We start from the raw sequence: 21510 nt of genomic DNA on the forward strand, positions 1-21510 counted from the left end.
CTTTCTTTCTTTCTTTCTCTTAATGTAGCATAGGGTAAGGGTACAACCTTGTTGTTTTTTTTTGTTTGGTTTTGTTTTTGTTTGTTTTGTTTTGTTTTTTTGCATGCAAGTACCCCATTTTTTGTAGTCTTCTTGAGTCAAAACTAACTGGCTTTAGGTTAGGGATAGTTAGGTTAAAAAATGGCTACTGGGATCTAACTTAACTTTTTCTGACAAAAGAAGAGCATTTATATATTTTAAAACCAACTGGTAATAAATATCAGCTCACTTCATTTAATCCTTTCAAAGATGCATTTTACAAATATGTTCATTTTTCTCAGTCTCAGTGCTTACTTCATAAAACTGTTTTAGAGAAGCATTCATACCTAAATATTCAATGATGCAACTGTTTGTTTGTCTGTTTTTCCCCTGGGAAAATCATCCAGTAGTAGCTAGTTTTGGAAATTTCAAGTTTATACATGAATTTTGAAGTATTTGGTCATCTAAAGATACAGGCAGCAAAGCATCACTTTAGAACCTCATAGACTAGAGAGGTGAAAAATATTTACCATCAGTTAAATCCTCAAAATCTTTCCCCATACCACACATGCTTGGAAAAAGAAGGTATCACGACTCTCAAATCAAAAGCAAAATCAATGACTCAGGTATCACTAATTTTTCTCAACCCCTTGGAACTGTAAAATAGTTACAGTTTTGAAATTATTCTATCAACTTGGCATTACTGTCATTCATAAAGTTATTCCATACTGCAGAAAAAATAACTATATGAGTGTTAAACATTTCTAGATTATTGTGTAGCAAAACAAATTCTGATCATCAAATCAATATATTTTTCCTTCCTATTATGCTAAATAATTTGATTAGGAACTGCAACCAAAATATAAACTACAACTATACTACAGTAAATGCTGTATATTCTTAGGTCAAAAGAATACTATTTCTTGTCAAATTGATAATCATAGGATGTAACCTGAATGACTACATTGCCATACAAAGATTCCACCACCCTCAAAAACTGTAGTCTATTCCATTTTAAATATCATCCAATATCCTTCAATAACATTCATACACCACCAAATTACTTTCTTTGTAGAACAAAGACAAGCACTTTTAAAGCGTGTAAAGTGACTTAATGTTGTCAAATTAAGTTAAGCAATTTAACGCAATTACTAAATGTACTGACTTCTTTAAAAATTGTAGCAATTAGAGAAAATGCTTCACTTTTATAATGTACATAAATAACTTGGTTTAAGCAAAATTATTGGGCAGGCTGGGTTTTTTTTTTTTTTTGTTATTTGGGGGTTTTGTTCGTTTTTTGTTTTGTTTTTTGTTTTTGTTTTTTTTTTTGGTGGCTAGGGCTGAAATTTGATGGCCATTACTTTTTTTTCTTTTTTAAATATTGATTTATTATTTGAGAGAGGGAGAGAGCATGCACATGCATGCACACACAAATGGAAGGGGAAGAGGGAGAGACAGAATCTCAAGCAGACCCCATGTTGAGTGCATGGCCTGACAACTTGGAGCTCAATCTCATGACCCTGAGATCATAACCTGACCAAAAACCAAGAGTCAGATGCTTAACGTACTGAGCCACCCAGGCACTCCTTGGTAGCCATTCTTAAAGTCATAGCCAAATCCAAGATTTTAGTCATGGCTTGCATTCATCCAAATCAAAAACGAGCATTTGAAAATTGGATATCTTCCCGTCTCTGGTTTTAAGCTCATATTGTTAAAGTAGCATACATTTTAATTTTGCTTGACAGCCTCCACTGTCAGTGGTTAAGCATAGATTTCACCATAGACAAAACAACTTTGATCTGAGTCAGGCAGCCTTCAGAACTGCCCATTACCTGGACAGGCCCTATCCTACATTTGTAATCAAAGTCCAATTATAAGTCTCCTGAACTTGTGGAATTAGGAGGATTAGGAAATGACCCAATGACCCAATCTTTGGACAACTGAGCATTGGGGTAATTACTTTCTCTCCAGGAGATAAGGAGATTGAAATAAATTATACTGGTTCCTTCTAGCCTTAAATTAAATAAATAGGTGATTAAAAAAAACAAAAACACCTGAGTAATGAGACTTAATGATGCACTGATTAATCATTTCAATTCCATTACTAGCTTTTCCATCAATAGAAATTATTAATTCACTCATTTACCTTAATGTATTTTCAATTGTTTTCTTCTTGTTTTCTCAACACCAAAGCATGTGGCTGTCTTTTAAGAAATATTCATCCTTCATCTCCTCCCTTCTTCATTCACTCATTCATTCAAAGGAGGATTACTATTTTGTTATATTAGGAACAAGGCTGAACTAGTATATCAGGCACTAGGGATGCAAAGGTAAACAAAACAGGCATGGTCTTTACTCTCTTGAAATTGACAGTCCAACAGAGATGGCCAATATGATAAGCACACTAAAATTTCAATTATTTCAGTAATGCTAATAGCAAAGATTTTCTACAAACGTATAAATAGGGGCACCTGGGGGCTCAATGGTTGAGCCTCTGCCTTTGGCTCAGGTCGTGATCCCGGGGTCCTGGGATCAAGTCCTGCATCGGGCTCCCTGGAGGGAGTCTGCTTCTTCCTCTGCCTCCCTGTGTCTCTCATGAATAAATAAATAAATAAAATCCTTAAAAAAAAAAAAAAGGACCTATAAATAGGGGGATCTGATCAAGTCAAGGAAAGAGAATGTGTCCCTGAGAAGGGGACCCTTGATCTAAACTCTGTTTACAGAAGTCAGCCCTAACCAAAGAAAAAAAGGAGCAAAATAATCTATTCAAGAAAACAGCACAAAGGCCTTACAGTGGAAGCACACATGTTGAACATGAACTAAAAGAAAACTCAATGTGACTAAAATAAAGGGGGAATGCATGTTGTATATTGAGCCTGGAGAGGAAGACAGGTTGTATAGTCACAAAAAAGTTAGAAGCAAGACTGATATGACTGGATTTGTGCATTATAAAGATGACTCTGCAACGTGCAGATGGATTTGAAGGGAGGCCAACATGGTATATGAAGTAGGAGGCTATCATAGTAGTTCAGAGAAGAGCAAATCACAGGTAAATGAGGATACAGACTGGAGGGACGGTAAGTGGATTTCAGAAATATTTAGATAAAAACAAATAGATTTGGGTGATGGATTGGGTATGGGTAGTGTATCTAGTGCTTTATAAAAGAATTACCTTAAAAGTTAGCAGTTTACGATAAATACCTCATAATTTCTGTGTCAGGAATCAGGGTACAAATTAGCTGGGTGCCTCTGACTCTGGCTTAGTCATAAGGTTGCAATCGAAGCACTGACCAGGGATGCATTTACCTTAAGGCTTGGCCAGGGAAGGATTAACTTCTAAGCGTACTTGTGTGACTGTTGATATCAAGTCCTCATTGATTGTGGACTAGAGACATCAGTTCCCTGCAACATGGACCTTTTAAGGGGGTACTCACAATATAGCAACTGGCTTTCTTCATGTAAGGATAGGTAGGGAGAAGAATCAGAGCAAGGGAGTGAAAGAAACCAAGCATGAAGGAAATCACAATCTTTTTGTAATCTAATGTTGGAAACGACATCTCAGCACCGTATTGTATTCATTAGAAACAAGTCACTAGGCACATGACACTTACAAGGGGAGGTTACACAAAGGGCAATTATACCAGAAAGTGGGGAATCACTGAAGGTCATTTTGGAGGCTGCTATATTATAGGGAGTGAGCATGCAGGAGGCACTGTGGTATTAATGAGATTGGGAAGGATGGAAAAGGCCCAGGTTCAGATAAGTTATGTTTTGGACATGGTGAATTTGAAAGGACAAGGTACCTTTAATCCAATCAGCAAATATGTATTTATAAAACACCTACTATGTGTCAGGCACTACTTTAGTAGTTGGAAGTAGTTATATAATGATGAACACAGAAAAAACCCTTGCCCTCATCAAATTTACCTTCTGATAACTAAAGACAGATGATAAATATATGAACAAATAAATTTAGATAATGATTAGGGTAGAATGAAAACTAACACAGGACAAAGTTGTGAGTTTCTTTTCAGCTATAATGTTAAAATATGCTTTTCAGAGACCCAAATAGATTGCTAGAAAACTTAGATGTGGGGATCCCTGGGTGGCTCAGCGGTTGAGCATTTGCCTTTGGCTCAGGACGTGATCCTGGAGTCCTGGGATCAAGTCCCCCCACATCGGGCTCCCTGCATGGAGCCTGCTTCTCCCTCTGCCTGTGTCTCTCCCTCTCTCTCTCTCTCTAATGAATAAAATAATAAAATCTTTAAAAAAACAAAAACAAAAAAAGACTTAGATGTTCTCTAGATTCCTCCTGTACTCCCACTGACTTTTGCTTCTCCTACAGCATTTTCTTTTATAACTTTTAAAAATATTTTATTTAAATTCAATTTTCCAATATATAACACCCAATGCTCATCCCATCAAGTGTCCTCCTTACTGCCCATCACCCAGTTATTCATTTCCCCAACCCACCTCCCCTTCTGCAGCCTTTTGTTTCCCAGAGTTAGGATTCTCACATGGATTGTCTTCCTCTCTAATTTTTCCCCACTCAGTTTCCCTCCTTTCCCTATTAGTTCCTTTCACTACTTCTTATATTCTACATATGAGTGAAACTGTATGATGATTGTCTTTCCCGATTGAGTTCTTTCACTCAGCATTATACCCTTCAGTTCCATTCATGTCGAAGCAAATGGTAGGTATTCATCCTTTCTGATGGCTGAGTAATATTCCATTATATATATATATATATATATATATATATATATATATATATATCACATCTTTATCCATTCATCCTTAAAGCATTTATCTAAAAGTACTTGTGCACGTCACCCTTTGCTAGGCCAAAAAATGTGACCACCCCCCAACTCCAAGATGCCCACATGTAAATGGGAAAAAGGTATTTGGGGAAAAGGTCTTGCAGAGGTGACTAAGAATTTCCAATAAAGTGATAACCCTGAATTATCTAAGTGAGCCCTAAACACCATCATAATAGTCCTTGTAAGTGACACTGAAAGAAAACACACATAGGAAAAGAAGAGGCAGTATGACCAAGGAGGCAGACACTGGAGAGAGATGCAGTCACAAGTCAAGGAATGCCAAAAGCCACGAGAAGCTGGAAAAGGCAAAGAGCAGATTTTCTTCCAAAGCTTCCAAAAGGAGTGTCACCCTGCTGACACCTTGATTTTGGACTTCTGGCCTCCAGAACTGTGAGAGAATAAATTTCTGTTAAGCCACCCAGTTTTTGATAACTTGTCACGACAGCCACAGGAAACTAATAGACCCTTCCAATGTTATTCCTTAACAATAGATTCCTGGGATTTATCACAAGTTGTACATACTTATTCACTTATTAGGTCTTGCCCCTATTAATGTGTAAGCTCCGTGAAGACCGGGCCTTCCTTGTACACCTAGCTTTTGGCATAGTGTCTAAACTGTATTACATCCCTAGAAATTACCCATTAAATGAATGAAAGCAAAAATGTTCCCCAGGAGATAACAAGCCTTATAAGATAAGAGACCACGTTTATAGGCCATAATTCCCAAAGTCTTATCAAAAACTACTGTTGTACTAGGTATGAGCTCTAGAAATCAGGGATTCTGGATTCTAGATATTGTACTGCAATTTACAGGTATGTGGCAACCTCATCTTGGCCTTTGTACACACCTGGTATTAGATTTAGTGTGTTCAAATAAGTTTGTTCCTTATCAGTTTTTCTTAGCTCTGATAAGGAGCAGGTCCAGATAGCATTCATTATTTTATGCTGTACATGATCCACAGTCATTGCATATTATATGGAACACAAATATTTAAGACTTCTGGGTGAGTTCGAATATCAGGCTCAGTCATAACTAAAAACTAACATCATGCCCTTGAGTAAATTTGTAATCAATTCTGAAACGAAGTACTCTCAACCGAAAGGAGACTGATCTTTAACCTGTGAACATGAGAACTACCTAGCCTGGAGGAGGGGCTCTGTGAGAGGCACCTGGTCATTAGTAACACTATACCCCTGACCTAACTGGGCCTTGAGTAATAGAGCATCAGACAGAGCTTTAAACAAGCTCCACCACTTATGGAGCCATGTCATCTTGGGGAGGCCATTTCACCTGAGTCAAAAAGTGATAATAATACCTACATTCTAAGAGTGGTTCTGACATAGAAACTAAACGAAGTAACCAAATAAACTTAGGAAAGTGCCTGGCTCAATAATGGATGTATTTTCAGCAAAACAAAACAAAACAAAAGAACAACAACAACAAAACCACTTTTCTTTTTAAAGTGCCTGGCTCAATGATTTTCAACAAAAACAAAACAAAACAAAACAAAACACAAAAAACAAAAATCTTTTTTTTTTTTTTGGAACACGTGCAGTGATTTTGAGTAAATACTTCTACTTCTTGGGCCTTCTAAACAACGAACGGGAATTGCGAGCTGCCCCTCTTCGTGCCTCAACGAAACAAGAGTTTGGGAACCTTCAAACCAAAGGCTACATGATGATTCTATGACTCTTCGGCAACCTACTAGTTATCAGTGTTTACGAAGAGAGACCAGGCCGACGGGACAGGTTTTCTGGAAGAGTCCAGCACCTGCGGTAGCTAGCTCTTAAACAAGGCTCATTTTAGGCTTTTTTTTTCCCCGCCCCCTCGCAGACAGAGGTCACGACCTCAAGAGAGCACGGGGCACAGGTCGGGAGGGCCACCACCTCCACGAGAGTCCCTGAGTTGCCTGGGCAACGCCGACGTCATCGCGTAGCCTCCTCGGTCCGTCGGCGAGCAGCCCAATGGAGCTCAACGCGCAGGCGCCTGGTGGGAGCCAATGGGTGCGGCCCGAAGACGGGCGCCGCTCGGCCCCGCCCCTTTCCGCCGGAGCTCGGGGGCGGGGCGAGCGGGCGGTTGTCGGGGGCTCGGGCAGGGCGCCCCGGTTACGTAGGTGACGCAGGTTACGCGTCCAGCCAGTCCCCCGGGGCCGCCGGGAGCCCGCGCAGACCGCTGCGCCCTCGCAGAGCCGGGCGCGGCGATGGTGCGGGGCCGGGGCTCGACGTGGAGCTGAGGACAGTCGGGCCGACGCGCGAAGCCCTTCCCCGCCGTCGGGCTCGGGGGCTCTCGCCCGCCGGTTCCCAGCCGTCGGGGGCCCGCGTGACCTTCGTGCCCCCGCAGGCCCCGGGCCCCCCGCGGGAATGTTCAAAAATGAGTACCAGGTAACCCGAAACGGCGCTCCGACCTGTCTAGAGCATTCTCTTGGGGGACCTAGGTCGTGTTCAGGGTGGGGACAAAGCTCCCACTCCCCATAATTGAGTTGTTTTGTTTTGTTTTGTTTTGGGGGGGGTGAGAAGGAAAAGTACTGGATGAGTGCTCGTGACCACACCCTCCCCCCCCCCCAAAAAAAAAACAAAGAAAAAGGAAAAGATTAAGCAAACGACGGTGTGGGCATAGGATTGGGCTTGCTTGTTTTTTTTTTTTTTTTTTTTGGTTCCATCTCCAGCCCCGTTCTTTTCAAAGCGTCTGGATTGCCTGCGACTCCCGATTGAAATGCAGATCTTGCTTAAACCACTCCCGGCGTGGGACCTCCTGGGTCAGAACTCGGGGGGCGGCGCCCATGGACCCCGAGTTCTCTAGCCCGGTGCCTCGGGCGCTCGCTGAGGATGCGCGCGGACGCCTCGGAAGCTCTTCGGGAATGGAGTGGGTGGGCCCGTGGAAGTGCCTCTGAGCGCAACCAGAAACGGTCTTGCCCACGTGCTGCTGTTGTTGTTGTTGTTTACCCCCACCCCCACCCCACCCCCACCCACCACTGGGGTCCGTGATTTCCCAAACACTTGGGGGCTCACTTGTGAAAATGCGGCCCTCGCCCCAGATCCAGTGAGTGAGCGAGGACATCTGTAACCGCTCCCTCCCGTCGATGCTGATGCGCCAGGATCGCCCTGGGGAAACTGCTGGGCCTTCCTCTGTCACCCTGAGGATCCTAGTGTCTCCAAAACAGGGCTTGCTCTTCTCACCTCACCGGACCCCTCCCTGCTTGGCTTGGCTTTCTTTTCTTTTCTCTCTCTCTCTCTCTCTTTTTTTTTTTTTTTGACCCTAGCCTCCTGCCCTTCCCTCCCTTCTACCTGAGGTCACGGTCTCCGGTTTACCATCTGTTTAATAGTCCTGCGATTGTTTTCAGCAGTCCCCACCCACCCACCCACCCACCACACACACACACCCCATCCCCGTGCTGCAACTAAACTCTCTGTGGCCTCTACGTCTTTATACCAAATGCTACTTGCCTTCTTATGAGTGTCCTCCAAGCAGTCAGCTGTTCTTTCTTCTGCTCCCATTTGATGACCATTAAATGTGTTAGAGCAATTTAAGACAGTTTTTCCTCCCAATTAATATAGGTAAGATATATTGTTACAACAAAGCATATGGCCGCAGTAGAAAACTTGGAAAACAAGAGAAAGCAGAAGGAAGGAGGGGGGAGGGGGACAAGTATTTCACCAGGTACAAGGACTTTTCTAAAAAAAAAAAAAAAAACTGCCTCAAATTTAAAATTTTTATTGCTATCCGACCTAACCCCAGAAACTGTAGTACTCTACAGGAACTCTTAACCACACACAGTTTGCACATAATACTGCCCGAGGAAGAAGAAATGTAGTGTCTGAAGTTAAAGTGATTGTGCTAAAACTCAGAAACAAAAATATCTTTGTATTACTGAGAAGACTTAAAAGCTGGAAATTCTTTACAGAAATCAGGCAGATTTGCTCATGTGCTGCTTGTAATTCAAATAGACTATAAAAGAAACCCATCTTTAGTTTTCATTTCAGATTCTCAATTTCTTGCAATTACTCTTCCTCGGAGATAATCATCTTAATTCCTTTCTTTGATAATTAAAGCTTATGGATATTCAATAATGTGTTTAGTATTTTTACATAAGCATGGCCCTGCATGTTCTCAGGTTTAGAATAGGGAACACATAGCATGTCTATAGAAATGCTTCTCTGTTTTTCTTATATGAATTTTACAGATTTCCAAATTAATTTATATTAAATATATAAAAAGATCTTATAGGAATGCTCAGAATAACAGTCATCCTCCAATCTCTACTCATTCCCAAGCTTTTTTATTAACCAGTACCAAAATACTCAATTTGTCTTTTTTTTTTTTTTTAAATAATTATTGCTGGCACTACTGAGCCCTTACTACATACAAAGTATCGTGCTTGATGGTTTATGTCTACTATCCTAGGAACTCAACAACCCATTTTACAGATGGAGAATCAAGAGGTTAAATAACTTTCAAGGTCAGATAGTTAATAAATATCAAAGCTGATATTGGAGCTTGGGGCAATATGACTGGAAAGCTTGTAGCCACGGATAACATCAGAATTTATTAGCCTAGCTCTCGAGTTTAAACCCTTTAGTCAGAGATCAATAGAATGTTTTGTAAGCATGATTTATACATGGCAAGTAAATGAACCCCACAATGAAAGGTTGTAGGGTTTATACGGCATACTTTAATGTTTATCATTCTTAAAAAAAAAAAAATCTTTAAACCATATATCCAAGGTGACCCAAATCAGAATAGTTGGGGCTTAAGTACAATCAAGTTATAATGGAGGAGTTATAATAGGGATAATGTTTCCTCTGGGATCTACTTAACAGAAAGATGCCTGGAACAGTGGTTACAGACTGCGGTGGATAGTATTTCCTCCTTAGCATTGTCTTTCACTTTAAACATGGCATTTTTGTTTTCCAGGGAGGTGCATTTGTTGAAATCTTTAGCGCTCAGGGCAAAAATCCTGGAGCAAAATGGAAGATCGTTGGCAGTCCATCTGTGATTTGGAAGGTAAATGTTAGAAGTTAGAGCTACCTAAATCCTGGAAAAAAAGAATGAAGGGTTTGATAAGGTTTCAGAACGGTTTTTATTGCTCTTTCAAAGACCGTCTTATGACCTTGTTGGCTGCAGCTCTTCCAGAAATCATTCTTCAGTTCTTTCAAGACTTGAGCACATGGCTCGTAGCCCTTCTCTGCGGCCAAGTCCTACTGTTATTTTGGGTGACTTCAGTGTTTGTGAGGAAAACCTCTGCTAAGCCTGAGCTGCTCAGTTTCTTCATTTCATCATTGCTAATGACCTCTTCACTTTCCGTCAGCCCCCATCCCACTGTCTTACCCTTTACCCTTTCTTGGTAAACTGGGGGGCCTCTGAAATGATGAATAAGACCCTCTCCAACCTCGAGCTTCAGTTCTCAAGGCTGCCTGCTCAGTTATTCTCACTATATTTGTTCTTCGACCTAATGGAAACCACTACGCCATTGGCCTTTCTACTTCCCCTGTGCTCAGTTTTATTTAGGCATGAATTTTCTCTGTCTTTGCTTCCTCTCCTCTCCAGCCTAGAATCCAGAGTCTGTGATTTCAGTCACTTCTGGGGCAAAACCATGAAGGCTCTTGCTCTTTGTCCTCACAGAGGCCAGCCGTTTCTGAATCCCCAGTCGCCTGTCTTTTCTGAGTGGGGTCCTGTGCCCCTCAGTAACTTTCAGGAAAATATTGATACCATCTCTGATTAATAACACTATAAATTCAACCCGAACCGCCTGGGAAGTTCTCTTATGTTCTCTTAGTCTTTCAAGTGATGATTTCTCCATTGTCTTCAGATTTTCAATCACTAACTCTCTACTCACCTCCCCTGTCTACAACCAGGACAGGCTCTATTCACTGACACACCAGAAGACCTCACGCCCCATTCCACAGGGAAAACTGTTGCCATCTCATAGAAACTACCTCAGCCTGCACCACCGGACCTAAAAACTTAAATCCATCCCTATCCTTTTCTCTTTCTCTCCTCTTCTATTCAGTCAGGAAAAAAATGCCTTTCTGTGGACCTTGTTCTATGGGTAACTAAAAAAGGTACTGTTAACTGGTGCTTCCTGTATGTCAGGCCCAGTATTAGCATATTACATATATTTATACAGTTGCCTTATGTGATAGGTATGTTATTGCCAGTTTTCTGGATGCTAAAACTGAGGCCACGGGGAGAGTAAGCAACTTGCTTAAAATAATACAGCTCTTCCTGTGAATGGGAGATCAGTGATGCTGGAAGGGCATAGAGCAGAGAGCACAGTGAAGGCTTCCCCAGGGAGATGACACTGGATCTCTGAGAGCTAACTGTGCACTGTGTAGGGCTGGTGGAGACAAGAGTGTTTCAGGCACAGGGAAAAGCCCATATAAATTCCTTTTTCGGGAGGGAGCTTAGAATTTTTAAGAAATTGCAACAAGTCTACTACGGCTAGGATACAGAGAAAAGAGGGAGTGCAAGGGAGGAGATTGAAGTTTGAAAAACCAAGCAGCTGGACACCTGAATGGCTCAGTGGTTGAGCATCTGCCTTTGGATCACGTTGTGATCTGGGGTCCTGGGATGGAGCCCCAAATCAGGCTCCCCACAGGAAGCCTGCTTCTCCCTCTGCCTGTGTCTCTGTCTCTCTCGCTCTCTCTCTGTGTCTCTTATGAATAAATAAGTAAAATCTTAAAAGAAAAAGAAAAACCAGGCAGTGACCAGACTAGGTCGGGGTCTATGGACCATGTTGATGATTTGGGTAAGCTGTTGAAAGGTTTTAAGTTTATGCCCTACTTGTGTGTAGATGGAATAAATAATACATTCGGTCTGTGTGTGTTCATTTCAAATACATGAGAGATTCTGTTGTGATGGATATAATGCAGATTTATTTGAGTGTGATTTAATGTTCAGCAACCATTAGTTACAATGCATTTCTTAACATATACAAATGAGGATTGGAAGGATCTGTGAAGTACTGTAATGGGTCTTAATACTCAGGTTGAGAATTTGCTTCAAGATGAAAAAATAACCATTTACATTATCACTTTGAGTCATGGAGATCAGACTGTCACGTATAAAAAGGCCTTTTGTTTTCAGGTTTGGTTTTGTTGCGTTTATGTTTCTCCTACCATAGTTTTTTTAGGTCACCTTAATTGTAACCCTTTAATTAGTACTGATTTTCAGTGGATGATATATAGAACTTCAGGTTAGAAGACTAGTAGGATGAGGCAATGATTAATTCCGTATGAGTCATGGCCAGACACTAAGGAACTTGTGGTGCAGATACAAGATTGGTTAGGTGGTTTTGTATACTGTAATGTGGAGTGATGTTCAGCATGTGCTGTTAGGTAGGAATATGTAGATTAAAGAAGAGGAGGGGTAGCTGAATTCTGGAAACTCTAAATTAGTAACTTGGGAATCCCTGAAACTAGGGAATTTCTTATCATTAGGAGGAAAGAGTTTCTTGATATGATAGAGGATTTGTCAGATGACAAAGTGGGTCTTTGTTCTAGTATGTATGTATAAAGTATGTTCCAGTTCCCAGCTGTTTCCACGGTAGGAGTATCATCAAGGCCTGACTTTTAACTCATTTGAATCTGGGACTTTATTCCTGTGGGTTTGCACCTCCTATTTTATGATAGAAGCCAAATAAAATATGCTTTAATTACCACTGTTTTTATATTTGTTCTACAGGAGTTTGATAAAGAAGTTAAAAGTTTTGTGTTTGTCCTGGAAGGCAGCAGCCAAACAAACAAAATTCAGTTACCAAGAGAGAATAAGCAAATCCGTAAGTAAGATTTTTAATATTAAAGCTTAGCATTTGCTTCTTAAAGTTATACTTTTAGGTCTACTACACAGACATTAGTTTGACTTTTACTGGTATCTTTTAACTTAAAGTGATAAGTTTGTTTTTAATTTATAAATTAACCTTATACTAGGCTTTATGTATGTATAAATGTTATATAAATATATATTAAATTGGGATGCCTGAGTGGCTTAGGGCATGATCCTGGAGTCCAGGATCGAGTCCTGCATTGGGCTACTTGTTGGGAGCCTGCTTCTCCCTTGGCCTGTGTCTCTGCCTCTGTCTCTCTCTGTATCCCTCATGAATAAATAAGTAAAATCTTAAAAAAAAAAAAAGAAATTTGAATTACCTTTTAAAATATATATATTAAATTATATAGGTATATGTAGTCTGCTTCACCATTGATTCAAAATCTAGAATTATTTATTTTTTTTAGATCTTATTTATTTATATATAGAGAGAGCACACGAGTGAGCTGGAGCAGAGGGAGAGGGAGAGAGAGAATCCCAAAGAGACTCTGCACTGAGTGCAGAACCCAATGTGGGGCTCAATCCCACAACCCAGGAACCATGACCTGGCTGACATCAAGAGTCTGATGCTTAACTGACTGAGCCAGCCAGGCACCCCAAGAAGTATTTTCAAGAAGGTTTAGATTATTTGATAGCCATTGATTATCATAGTAATGGTATTTCTTGAGTAATTACTATGTGCCTATGACTTGTCTAGCATTTCGCATTCATTGACTCTTTTAACCCTGATACCAGTTCTTTTGCAAAGAACACATTGAGGTTGGTTCTTCATCAAGAAATCGGATAATTGGGACACCTGGGTGGCCCAGTGGTTGAGTGTCTGCCTTTGGCTCAGGGTGTGATCCCAGAGTCCCAGGATCGAGTCCTGCATCAGGCTCTGCATGGAGCCTGCTTCCCCTCCCTCTTCCTTTGTCTCTGCCTCCTGCCTCTCTCTCTCTCTGTGTCTCTCATGAATAAATAAATAAAATCTTAAAAAAAAAATCGGGTAATTAAGGGTAAACTGTGAAATAAACCCAGAACTTCCTAAATTATAGGACCAAATTTGTAAGAAAAAAGTTGACTAAAATACTATAGAAGACATTACTATAAGTGACACATTAACTTGTTGACTAAAATACTATAGAAGATATTACTATAAGTGACACATTAACTTGTATACCTTCAAGAATATTAATATCTAATATATGTAGATACAAATATGTGCTTCAACAAAAGCCCAAAGAGTAGATTTTTCAATTCTTTCTTACTTTGGAAATTAGGATCAGCATTTTAAAGCAGAAGGGACCTTGAGAGAATACCTGAATTTATGATCAGGAGCCCAGTCATTGGCAGAACTGAGGTTAAAATTCAAGGCTGTACCACCAAATTAAGCTTTGAGTAAACTGATGGCAATTTAAGAAATACAATTTTTCAAAATAATTAATCAGATTTCATCAACATTATCCTATGTATTAACTATAGATTTTAGGTAATATATTTTATATAAGCAGCCAGTTATTTCTTATGTTGATCGTTTACTTATTTCTTCTTCATTAATTATGAACATTTATTGAACACCTACTGTGTACCAGGTATTATGAAACGACCTGTTCTTGGTACCTGATTTTCTCATTTAATTCAGTTTTCTAAACTTTCTCAGGCTCTGTTTGTCTACTACTTTAAGCTATTAACATGCATACTATAGATTTCTAAGACATAAACAGAGCCATAGAAATTATAGATGGAAGATTAATTTTAAAATGGTTTGCCAGTGTTTCTTTCTAAAATAAGAAAAAACCTCGAAGAGAAGGGATAATCTTTGTTAAAATCATTTTTATTAATTTACTACCATTTTAAAATCATGATTTTCTCATAATTCCTGTTTTTTTAAACAATAGTTTTTTTTTCATTTCCACAAAAATTTATACACTTATAAATGAGGTGAACTAAAATGAGTCAGAGAAATATGTTTGAAACTGTGGGTTATTCTTGTTACAGGAGACGTGGTCCATCTGTTATTAAGGATATTGACTTTGTGAGATAAATACATGTGATTTGCAGGAATATGACTTTGTTCTAAACCAGCATTCTGTCGTTGGCCTATACTTCTATGCAATGCCCTTAGTATCTATGCACGTAATCATGTTATTGATAAAATCAAATCAGTTCTAGTAACCTTTCTCAGTTGGATCTGAGAAAGATTTCTCCTCTACCAACTACTCAGTGACTAAAGAAAAACTCCCTTTTCCTACATTTATCTAAGATTTTTTTTTAGAAATAAGACAAATTTAATGTATTATAATTACTTTTTAAAAGGAAAAATGATAGTTTTAATTGGAAGAAACAGAAGAATCTTTAATGTATTTCTTATACAATGTCCTGTAATTAAAAATTAATCTGGCTCTTCTGTAGCATGTGTGGTACTGTAACAAATGACACAGTTTATAGAGCCTGCCCTGAATTAATGCCTTTAAGATTAATTATTTGCAGTTTTTGATAACAGTACTTTATAGGTATTTTTACTTGTCTGTGTGAAGTTATTCAATTAAATGGCATGTCTTGAGTAGAGGATTGGTTTTCAATTAACATTTCTAAATTTAGTTCAGTTACCATTATGTATTCCTGTTTCAGGAGTAAACATCTACGTTACTTATGCAAACTTGACATTAGGTACCCCATATGTATTTCTCATAATATTAGGTACTTAGGAAAAAAGCTGAATGACGAAAGTATGTTCAACTTTTAATTTTTTTTAAGATTTTATTTACTTATCTGAGAGAGTTTTTTTTTTTTTTTTTAAAGAGAGATTGAATGAGAGAGAGGGAATACAAGCAGAAGGGCAGAAGGAGAGGGAGAGACAGATTCCCTCCTGAGCAGGGAGACCAATACAGAGCTCTATCCTAGGACCCCAGGATCATGGCCTGAGCCAAAGGCAGATGCTTAGCTGACTGAACCACCCAGGTGCCCCTTAACTTTTCATTTTAAATAGTGATATTTCTGTATTCTATTTGAGCATCTCTAAATGTCAGTTTTGTTTGTATTTTACTTAACGTGTTATCAAATAAAGGAAAATATGATATTGATGATCAGATTGTATACTTCTCTGGTGCAGGAATCTTAACACCATCCACTTTGAACCCCTAACTTAGTATATCGTATGTAGTTGGTGTTTAAGAAGTTTGTTAAATTTGCCCCATTAAGAAACTATAACAATTGGGGTTATAATTTCTAATTGTAACCAGTTTGCCTTCATGACCACAATTAGCCAACTAAATAAATCCATGCTGCTCTTCATCCTGGATCGTGCTATGGAGTTGCTCACATGAGATGCAGCATTGTCACACATGAGCCTCTTTCATTTAGATGGTCTGCCTCAGGACTTTCAATCTGAGGCTTTTATTTGAAACCATTGTTTTCTCTGCCAATGGCATCTGAATTTTATGGTGTGTCTCTTGGGATCAGCATCCCTGAAGCCTTGTGTTTATCTAAGTTTCAGCTGCTCTGGAGAATGACATCATTTTTATCGGGTTCCTCCCAAAATTTCCCCCACTCCCACTTTGGTATTGGTTTTAAAATAAATGTCACCATGACTTGCTCTGTTTAAAACCCTTCAATGGGGCAGCCCCGGTGGCTCAGCGGTTTAGTGCCGCCTTCAGTCCAGGGCGTGATCCTGGAGACCTGGGATCGAGTCCCATGTCAGGCATCCTGCATGGAGCCTGCTTCTCCCTCTGCCTGTGTCTCTGTCTCTGTCTCTCTCTCTCTCTCTCTCTCTCCCTCTCTCCCTCTCCCTCTCCCCCTCTCCCTCTCCCTCCCTCCCTCCCTCCCTCCCCCTCTGTGTCTCTCATGAATGAATAAATAAAATCTTTTAAAATAAATAAAACCCTTCAATGGCCTTGACCTCACCACTTTACTGATAATACTCTTGTCAGGGTCGCTAGTGATTTCTGTATTCCTGAAGCCAATGGCTTGTTTTCAGCCCTCATCTTGCTTGACCTTATTGGCAGCATTTGACAAAGTTGACACCATCTTCCTTGGTATATTCTCTTCACTCCTCTTCTAGGATTCCCATCCTCTGAGTTTCCTTTCTACTTCACTGGTCTTCCTTTTCTAGTTTCCTTTCATAATATTCCTCTCTCCAACCCAGTTGGCTATTGCAGTGCCTGTAGACCTGACCCTTGACACTATCTATCTATATTTAGTCCTTTGGTTATCCTTGCTAGTCTCATGCTTTTAAATACCATCTCTCTCTTACTCCAGCCTGCATTTATTTCCAAGTCAGACTTCTCTCTCAGACTCCAGTCTTGTATTTTCAGTTGCTTATATGACATTTCTATTTGGACAGCTTTACCCCAGAAATTACTCCTACTGCTACAGACAACCATATCGCCCTTGTTAGCAACTTGTCTTTTCAGTAGCTCAGAAAAGAGACTTCAGTTGGTTCAATTTTTCTTCTCTTCATTCAGTCCATCAGGAAAACCTTGTTGGTTCTTCAGCTTACATTTTGAGTCTGACTCCAACTTCTTGTCACTTCCAATGCCACTAAACCTCATACTTGGAGCAGCTCATGCATTCATCTTCTCATTGCCCCCTGCCCCTGTTTTTTTTACTTGCCTCCCTACAGTTTCGGCTGGGGCAATACTTTCAAATGTAAAGCTCTCTGCTACTAGAAATGCCCCATCCCTCTGAGTGACAACCAGAGATCTGTAGGACCCTGAAGTTTCTGGTGCCCTCTGAACTTTCTGACCTTGTCTCCTGTTACTCTTGCTGTTGTTCACTCTGCTGTGACTGTACAGGTCTCCTTGCTGTTTGCAAACACAGCATAGACCTATCACCTTCATGCCTGTGTGCAAACTGGTAACTGGCTGCCTGGAGTTGTCTTTTCCCAAATAGCTGCATGGCTCATCATCTCCCCTTCTTTAGGTCCTTACTACGGTGCCATCTTCTCCATGACAGCCCACCCTGCCCTGTAATTTATAGCCCTCCCACACTCTTGGTCCCTTTTTCCTTTTTCTACTTTTCCCTATAGTCCTTAATATTTAACATGCTATTTGTTTCTTAGGGTTTTGTTTTTATTGTTTTTCTCACTGTTGCCAGAGGTAAGCACCCCCAGCATAGAAAATTAGTCTATTTTGTTCGCCTAGAATAGTGCCTAACACATGGTAAACATTCAGTAAATCTCTGTAGAATAAATTAACAAATATATGAATGGATTCCCATTGATCTTAGGATGACATATATCCTTCATGGCCCTGAGTAATTGAGATCCTAGCTATTTGCCAGAATTCCCTCCTGCTGCTTTTCCCTTTCTGTCTATCAGCCCTTTGTATCTTCAGATTCATCCACTCTCATGGTTTTTCTCATCACATCATGGAGTATTCCCTCTCCTTAGGATATTCCTTCATCTCCCTCACTCACTTAACCCCTGATCTTTCTTCCCAGCTGAATTCCAGTATTATTTCTGCCAGAAAACCTTCACTGATCATCCTCTTCCCTCCAGTGACCCAGGATTTTATACTTTCATTGCACCCTGACCTTCTTCCTGGAACTAGAATATAAGCCCCAAGAGAGTAGAGACAATGTCTGTCTTACTCACTACAAAAACATTTTCACATTGAGTCTAGTATGTAGTAGATGCTCAATAAGTCTTTTCTGAATGATAGATCCAACTTAACCCATACAAATAATCCTATGAGGTATATATCAAATTTGTTAGCCCAGTTTTACACATGAAGTTAAAAGAGCCCAGAGTGGGGATCCCTGGGTGGCGCAGCGGTTTGGCGCTTGCCTTTAGCCCAGGGCGCGATCCTGGAGACTTGGGATCGATTCCCACGTCAGGCTCCCGGTGCATGGAACCTGCTTCTCCCTCTGCCTGTGTCTCTGCCTCTCTCTCTCTATCTCTCTGTCACTATCATAAATAAATAAAAATTTAAAAAAAATGTTTAAAAAAAAAAAAAGAGCCCAGAGTGGTCTTATGATTTTCCCGAGAAATATAGAATGACCCAAATTAGAAATATAACTGTTTCCTGCCTTATGGGTTGAAGTGGGAGAGGTGCCCCTGAGTGAGTTGTTCACACCAGGAATCAGGAAATCGTTTCAGTCTACCTTAGCAGGGTACTTGTAAAGGATGACTGTAATTGTGTTCTTGTCTCAAACCCTTGGATGACAAAAAACACACTTGTGAGATGTGCATGAGGTATACAACTGTCACTGGCTCTAATGAAACAACTGTAAAACCACTGTTTAAAAACCTGATGGTGTTTTACCAGTCCTCTGTGTTTTAAAATATTTAAAGGAAATATCCTTATATTAAGAGGAAAGGGCCTATCCTCTTAAAAATAGAGGTAGCTTATCTCAGCAGAGAACAGATTACAAAACTGCAGAAACCTGTATGTTTCAGTAAAAAGACTAAATTTTTATGAATTTTATATACTTGATGGGCATTTTTTTTTTTACAAATAGTTAACATTCAGCATTACTTAGTGATTTTCGACATAATGTAGACATGAAGAGTCATTTTAAATTTACTAGGCCACTGGAAAAAAATATTGCTATAGAGTTTATTTAGCATTTCTGACACACAGGATCAGTGTGGTGTCAAATGTTATTAAAGTGCTTTTTTTCTTTGTCAGATCATCACCATATGGTATTGTCATACTTCTTTTAATCTTAGGAGTGAAGCCTTTTGGAAACTAGGGCTTCTATATGTGAGAAAGTTGAATTACAAAGTTTTCTTTTTTTGAGGGCAGGTGTCTTTCATATCTAAAAATGTTCATAGGAAAATGCCCTACATGTGTAGTGTGGCTCATTGTGTTTGAAAAGAATAATGCTGATTCAGTGAGTCTTGTGACACAATTTAGGGACCTTTGTAAAGACAGATTTCATTTATCCAGTGCTCTCTCAGCTCTATATACAGAGGCCATTGTGCAATGGAAAAGTGCCACAGGGCCCATCAACAGAAGATGCCAGAGATTGATTAATGATGATTTATTTAAGTTGGCCTAATTTTGGTATCTTGCTTTTGTTTTGTAGTCCAGAACTCAGGTTGCTTTGTTGGCTTTTCCCATAAATATGGTAAAATCCAGTTCTAGAGTCAAATTTCCAAAGTCAGAGCCTGTTATCCCTTATTCCCATTATATTCCTACTCTATGGATAGCTCTCAGGAGCAGTTTGTAAGCTTAGCATTATAAGTAAAAGTTATTCTTGATGTTTGATTTAAAAGATATTAAACAGATTTGACCAAATATGTTTATTTTGTAGAATCTAAATTTCAGTTAAAGTATGGGAACTATATAAATTGTTCAGGAATGTTGCAAAACAGTTTACCAAAGGAATTATAAACCAGAAGGTATGTGGAGATTCTCCAAACATTTATTGTTAAAAATAAGCAAACCAACAAACATGTATTGTTACTTTGAAATACTTAAATTTGTTAAGCCTACTGAGTTGGAATAAATAGAAAATAATATGCATTTTAGACTAGTTGCCTTCTTTTTTCCAAGTGTTTCCTTGTACTGTTAGATTTGTAGGAGAGGTTCACAGAAAAGTCAGGACATTTCTGTTTCCTATAGAAGTCCTACATGAGGAAGTTCCTAAAAGGCATATTTTAGGAGGAAGTGATTCTAAAACATCGATTAGGAGCATCATAATTGAGAAATCAAGCAAAAGTTCAAAACCTAAGAGAAAAGGAATTAAGTGAAAGGGTCTGAAGAGGTAATATAAAATCAATTGATTTTTGAAACAGTTGTAGACTTCAGCTATCAAAAATGCCATAGAGGTTGGTTTTTCTTCAAATATTTTTAATTCAAATGAAGCTGGTAGTGAGGAATAAAAGTGATCAGTTTGTAGTTTGTGAGCACTGAATTTATTAAAAGCATGTTAAATTAACAAAAGGCATTATAAATGAATATATGTTCCTGCATCCATCTCCCTGTGGACACATTTAAAACCATATGAACTAGCTATGGTTCATCAAATCTTCAATTGTAGTTGTCATAATTAGAATTGTTTTTCTTGAACTATAGTTTTTTATTAAGTTGTTTAGTACACTTAAAACTGTCAGTGGATAGAAATAATTGCCACATGCTTTTATGGCTGCCTTAATGGGAATCTGTAGTACAATTTTAAATGTCTCTATTGAATGCAGTCCTATGTATACATTGCAACCCAATAAAAATAGTAAAAAATTATTATTTTTTAAATTTTCATAAAAATTTCACCAAACCTACAGATGGGACCTTAAAAGACAACATTTTTTTGTTAGAGTTTGATTTGTCTTTCATCAAGTTTTTTGCTTTTATAATGAAGTTGTAAGTCACGTAATACCATTATAGTTCTACTATATTATTGAAATGTAAAAAGCTTCTGGCTGTTGATGGTGTGTGATTGTTTGTTTACATGCACGTATAAATGGTTCAGACATACAAATGTATACTTTCCCCCTCTCATTCTAGTTGGACTGATCCAGAGGTTTCTTGTACTTCAGATTTACATACCCCTGGGACAAGACTTCTCCACTGAATTGCTGTAAGATATACAGAACTTCTTTCAATGTTTTTTGTGTATTAGACATTTGATCAATTGAAGCAGTATGGACAGTCATTAATTACAAGTGACAGTTTTTGCATTAAAGAGCAGTGACTTATCAAGTTGACATGAAGTAATTAAACTAATTTAATCGTATTTCTCAGATATCATTATAGTCTGGCATTTCCCTAGGGGAAAAAGGCAAATTTCATCCGTTTAAGAAAATATCAAAGGATTATGAATTTGATAATAAACAGCCTATAACATGCAGAAACAAATAATCCAAAAGTTTGAGATTTCGGTTCAAATGAGGGGTAATTTTGTACTCCCTCCTATCGAAAACCATGC

The 21510-nt window shown here is 39.1% G+C and overlaps 1 protein-coding gene across 10 annotated transcripts in view; it reads left to right on the forward strand.

The window, feature by feature from the left end:
• Positions 1-6915: 6915 nt before the first annotated feature.
• Positions 6916-21510, forward strand: part of CFAP20DC (CFAP20 domain containing) — a 244468-nt gene continuing 229873 nt past the window's right edge. For 6 of the 10 annotated variants that reach the window (XR_008666843.1, XM_055343303.1, XM_055343310.1 and 3 more), the window contains exons 1-4: positions 6916-7220; positions 9751-9840; positions 12520-12613; positions 21090-21162. Coding sequence is in view for 5 of the 10 variants with exons in the window: in XM_055343303.1 (XP_055199278.1) it covers positions 7200-7220; positions 9751-9840; positions 12520-12613; positions 21090-21162 (278 nt within the window). In the remaining 5 variants the exon portion in view is untranslated. Of the gene's footprint in view, positions 7221-9750; positions 9841-12519; positions 12614-21089; positions 21163-21510 lie in introns of those variants that run through there. The other 4 variants (XM_055343306.1, XM_055343309.1, XM_055343307.1 and 1 more) reach the window with 2 other exon arrangements.

This window comes from Nyctereutes procyonoides, unplaced genomic scaffold (assembly GCF_905146905.1).
Source record: "Nyctereutes procyonoides isolate TBG_1078 unplaced genomic scaffold, NYPRO_anot_genome, whole genome shotgun sequence".
In the NCBI taxonomy this organism is placed as follows: domain Eukaryota; kingdom Metazoa; phylum Chordata; class Mammalia; order Carnivora; family Canidae; genus Nyctereutes; species Nyctereutes procyonoides.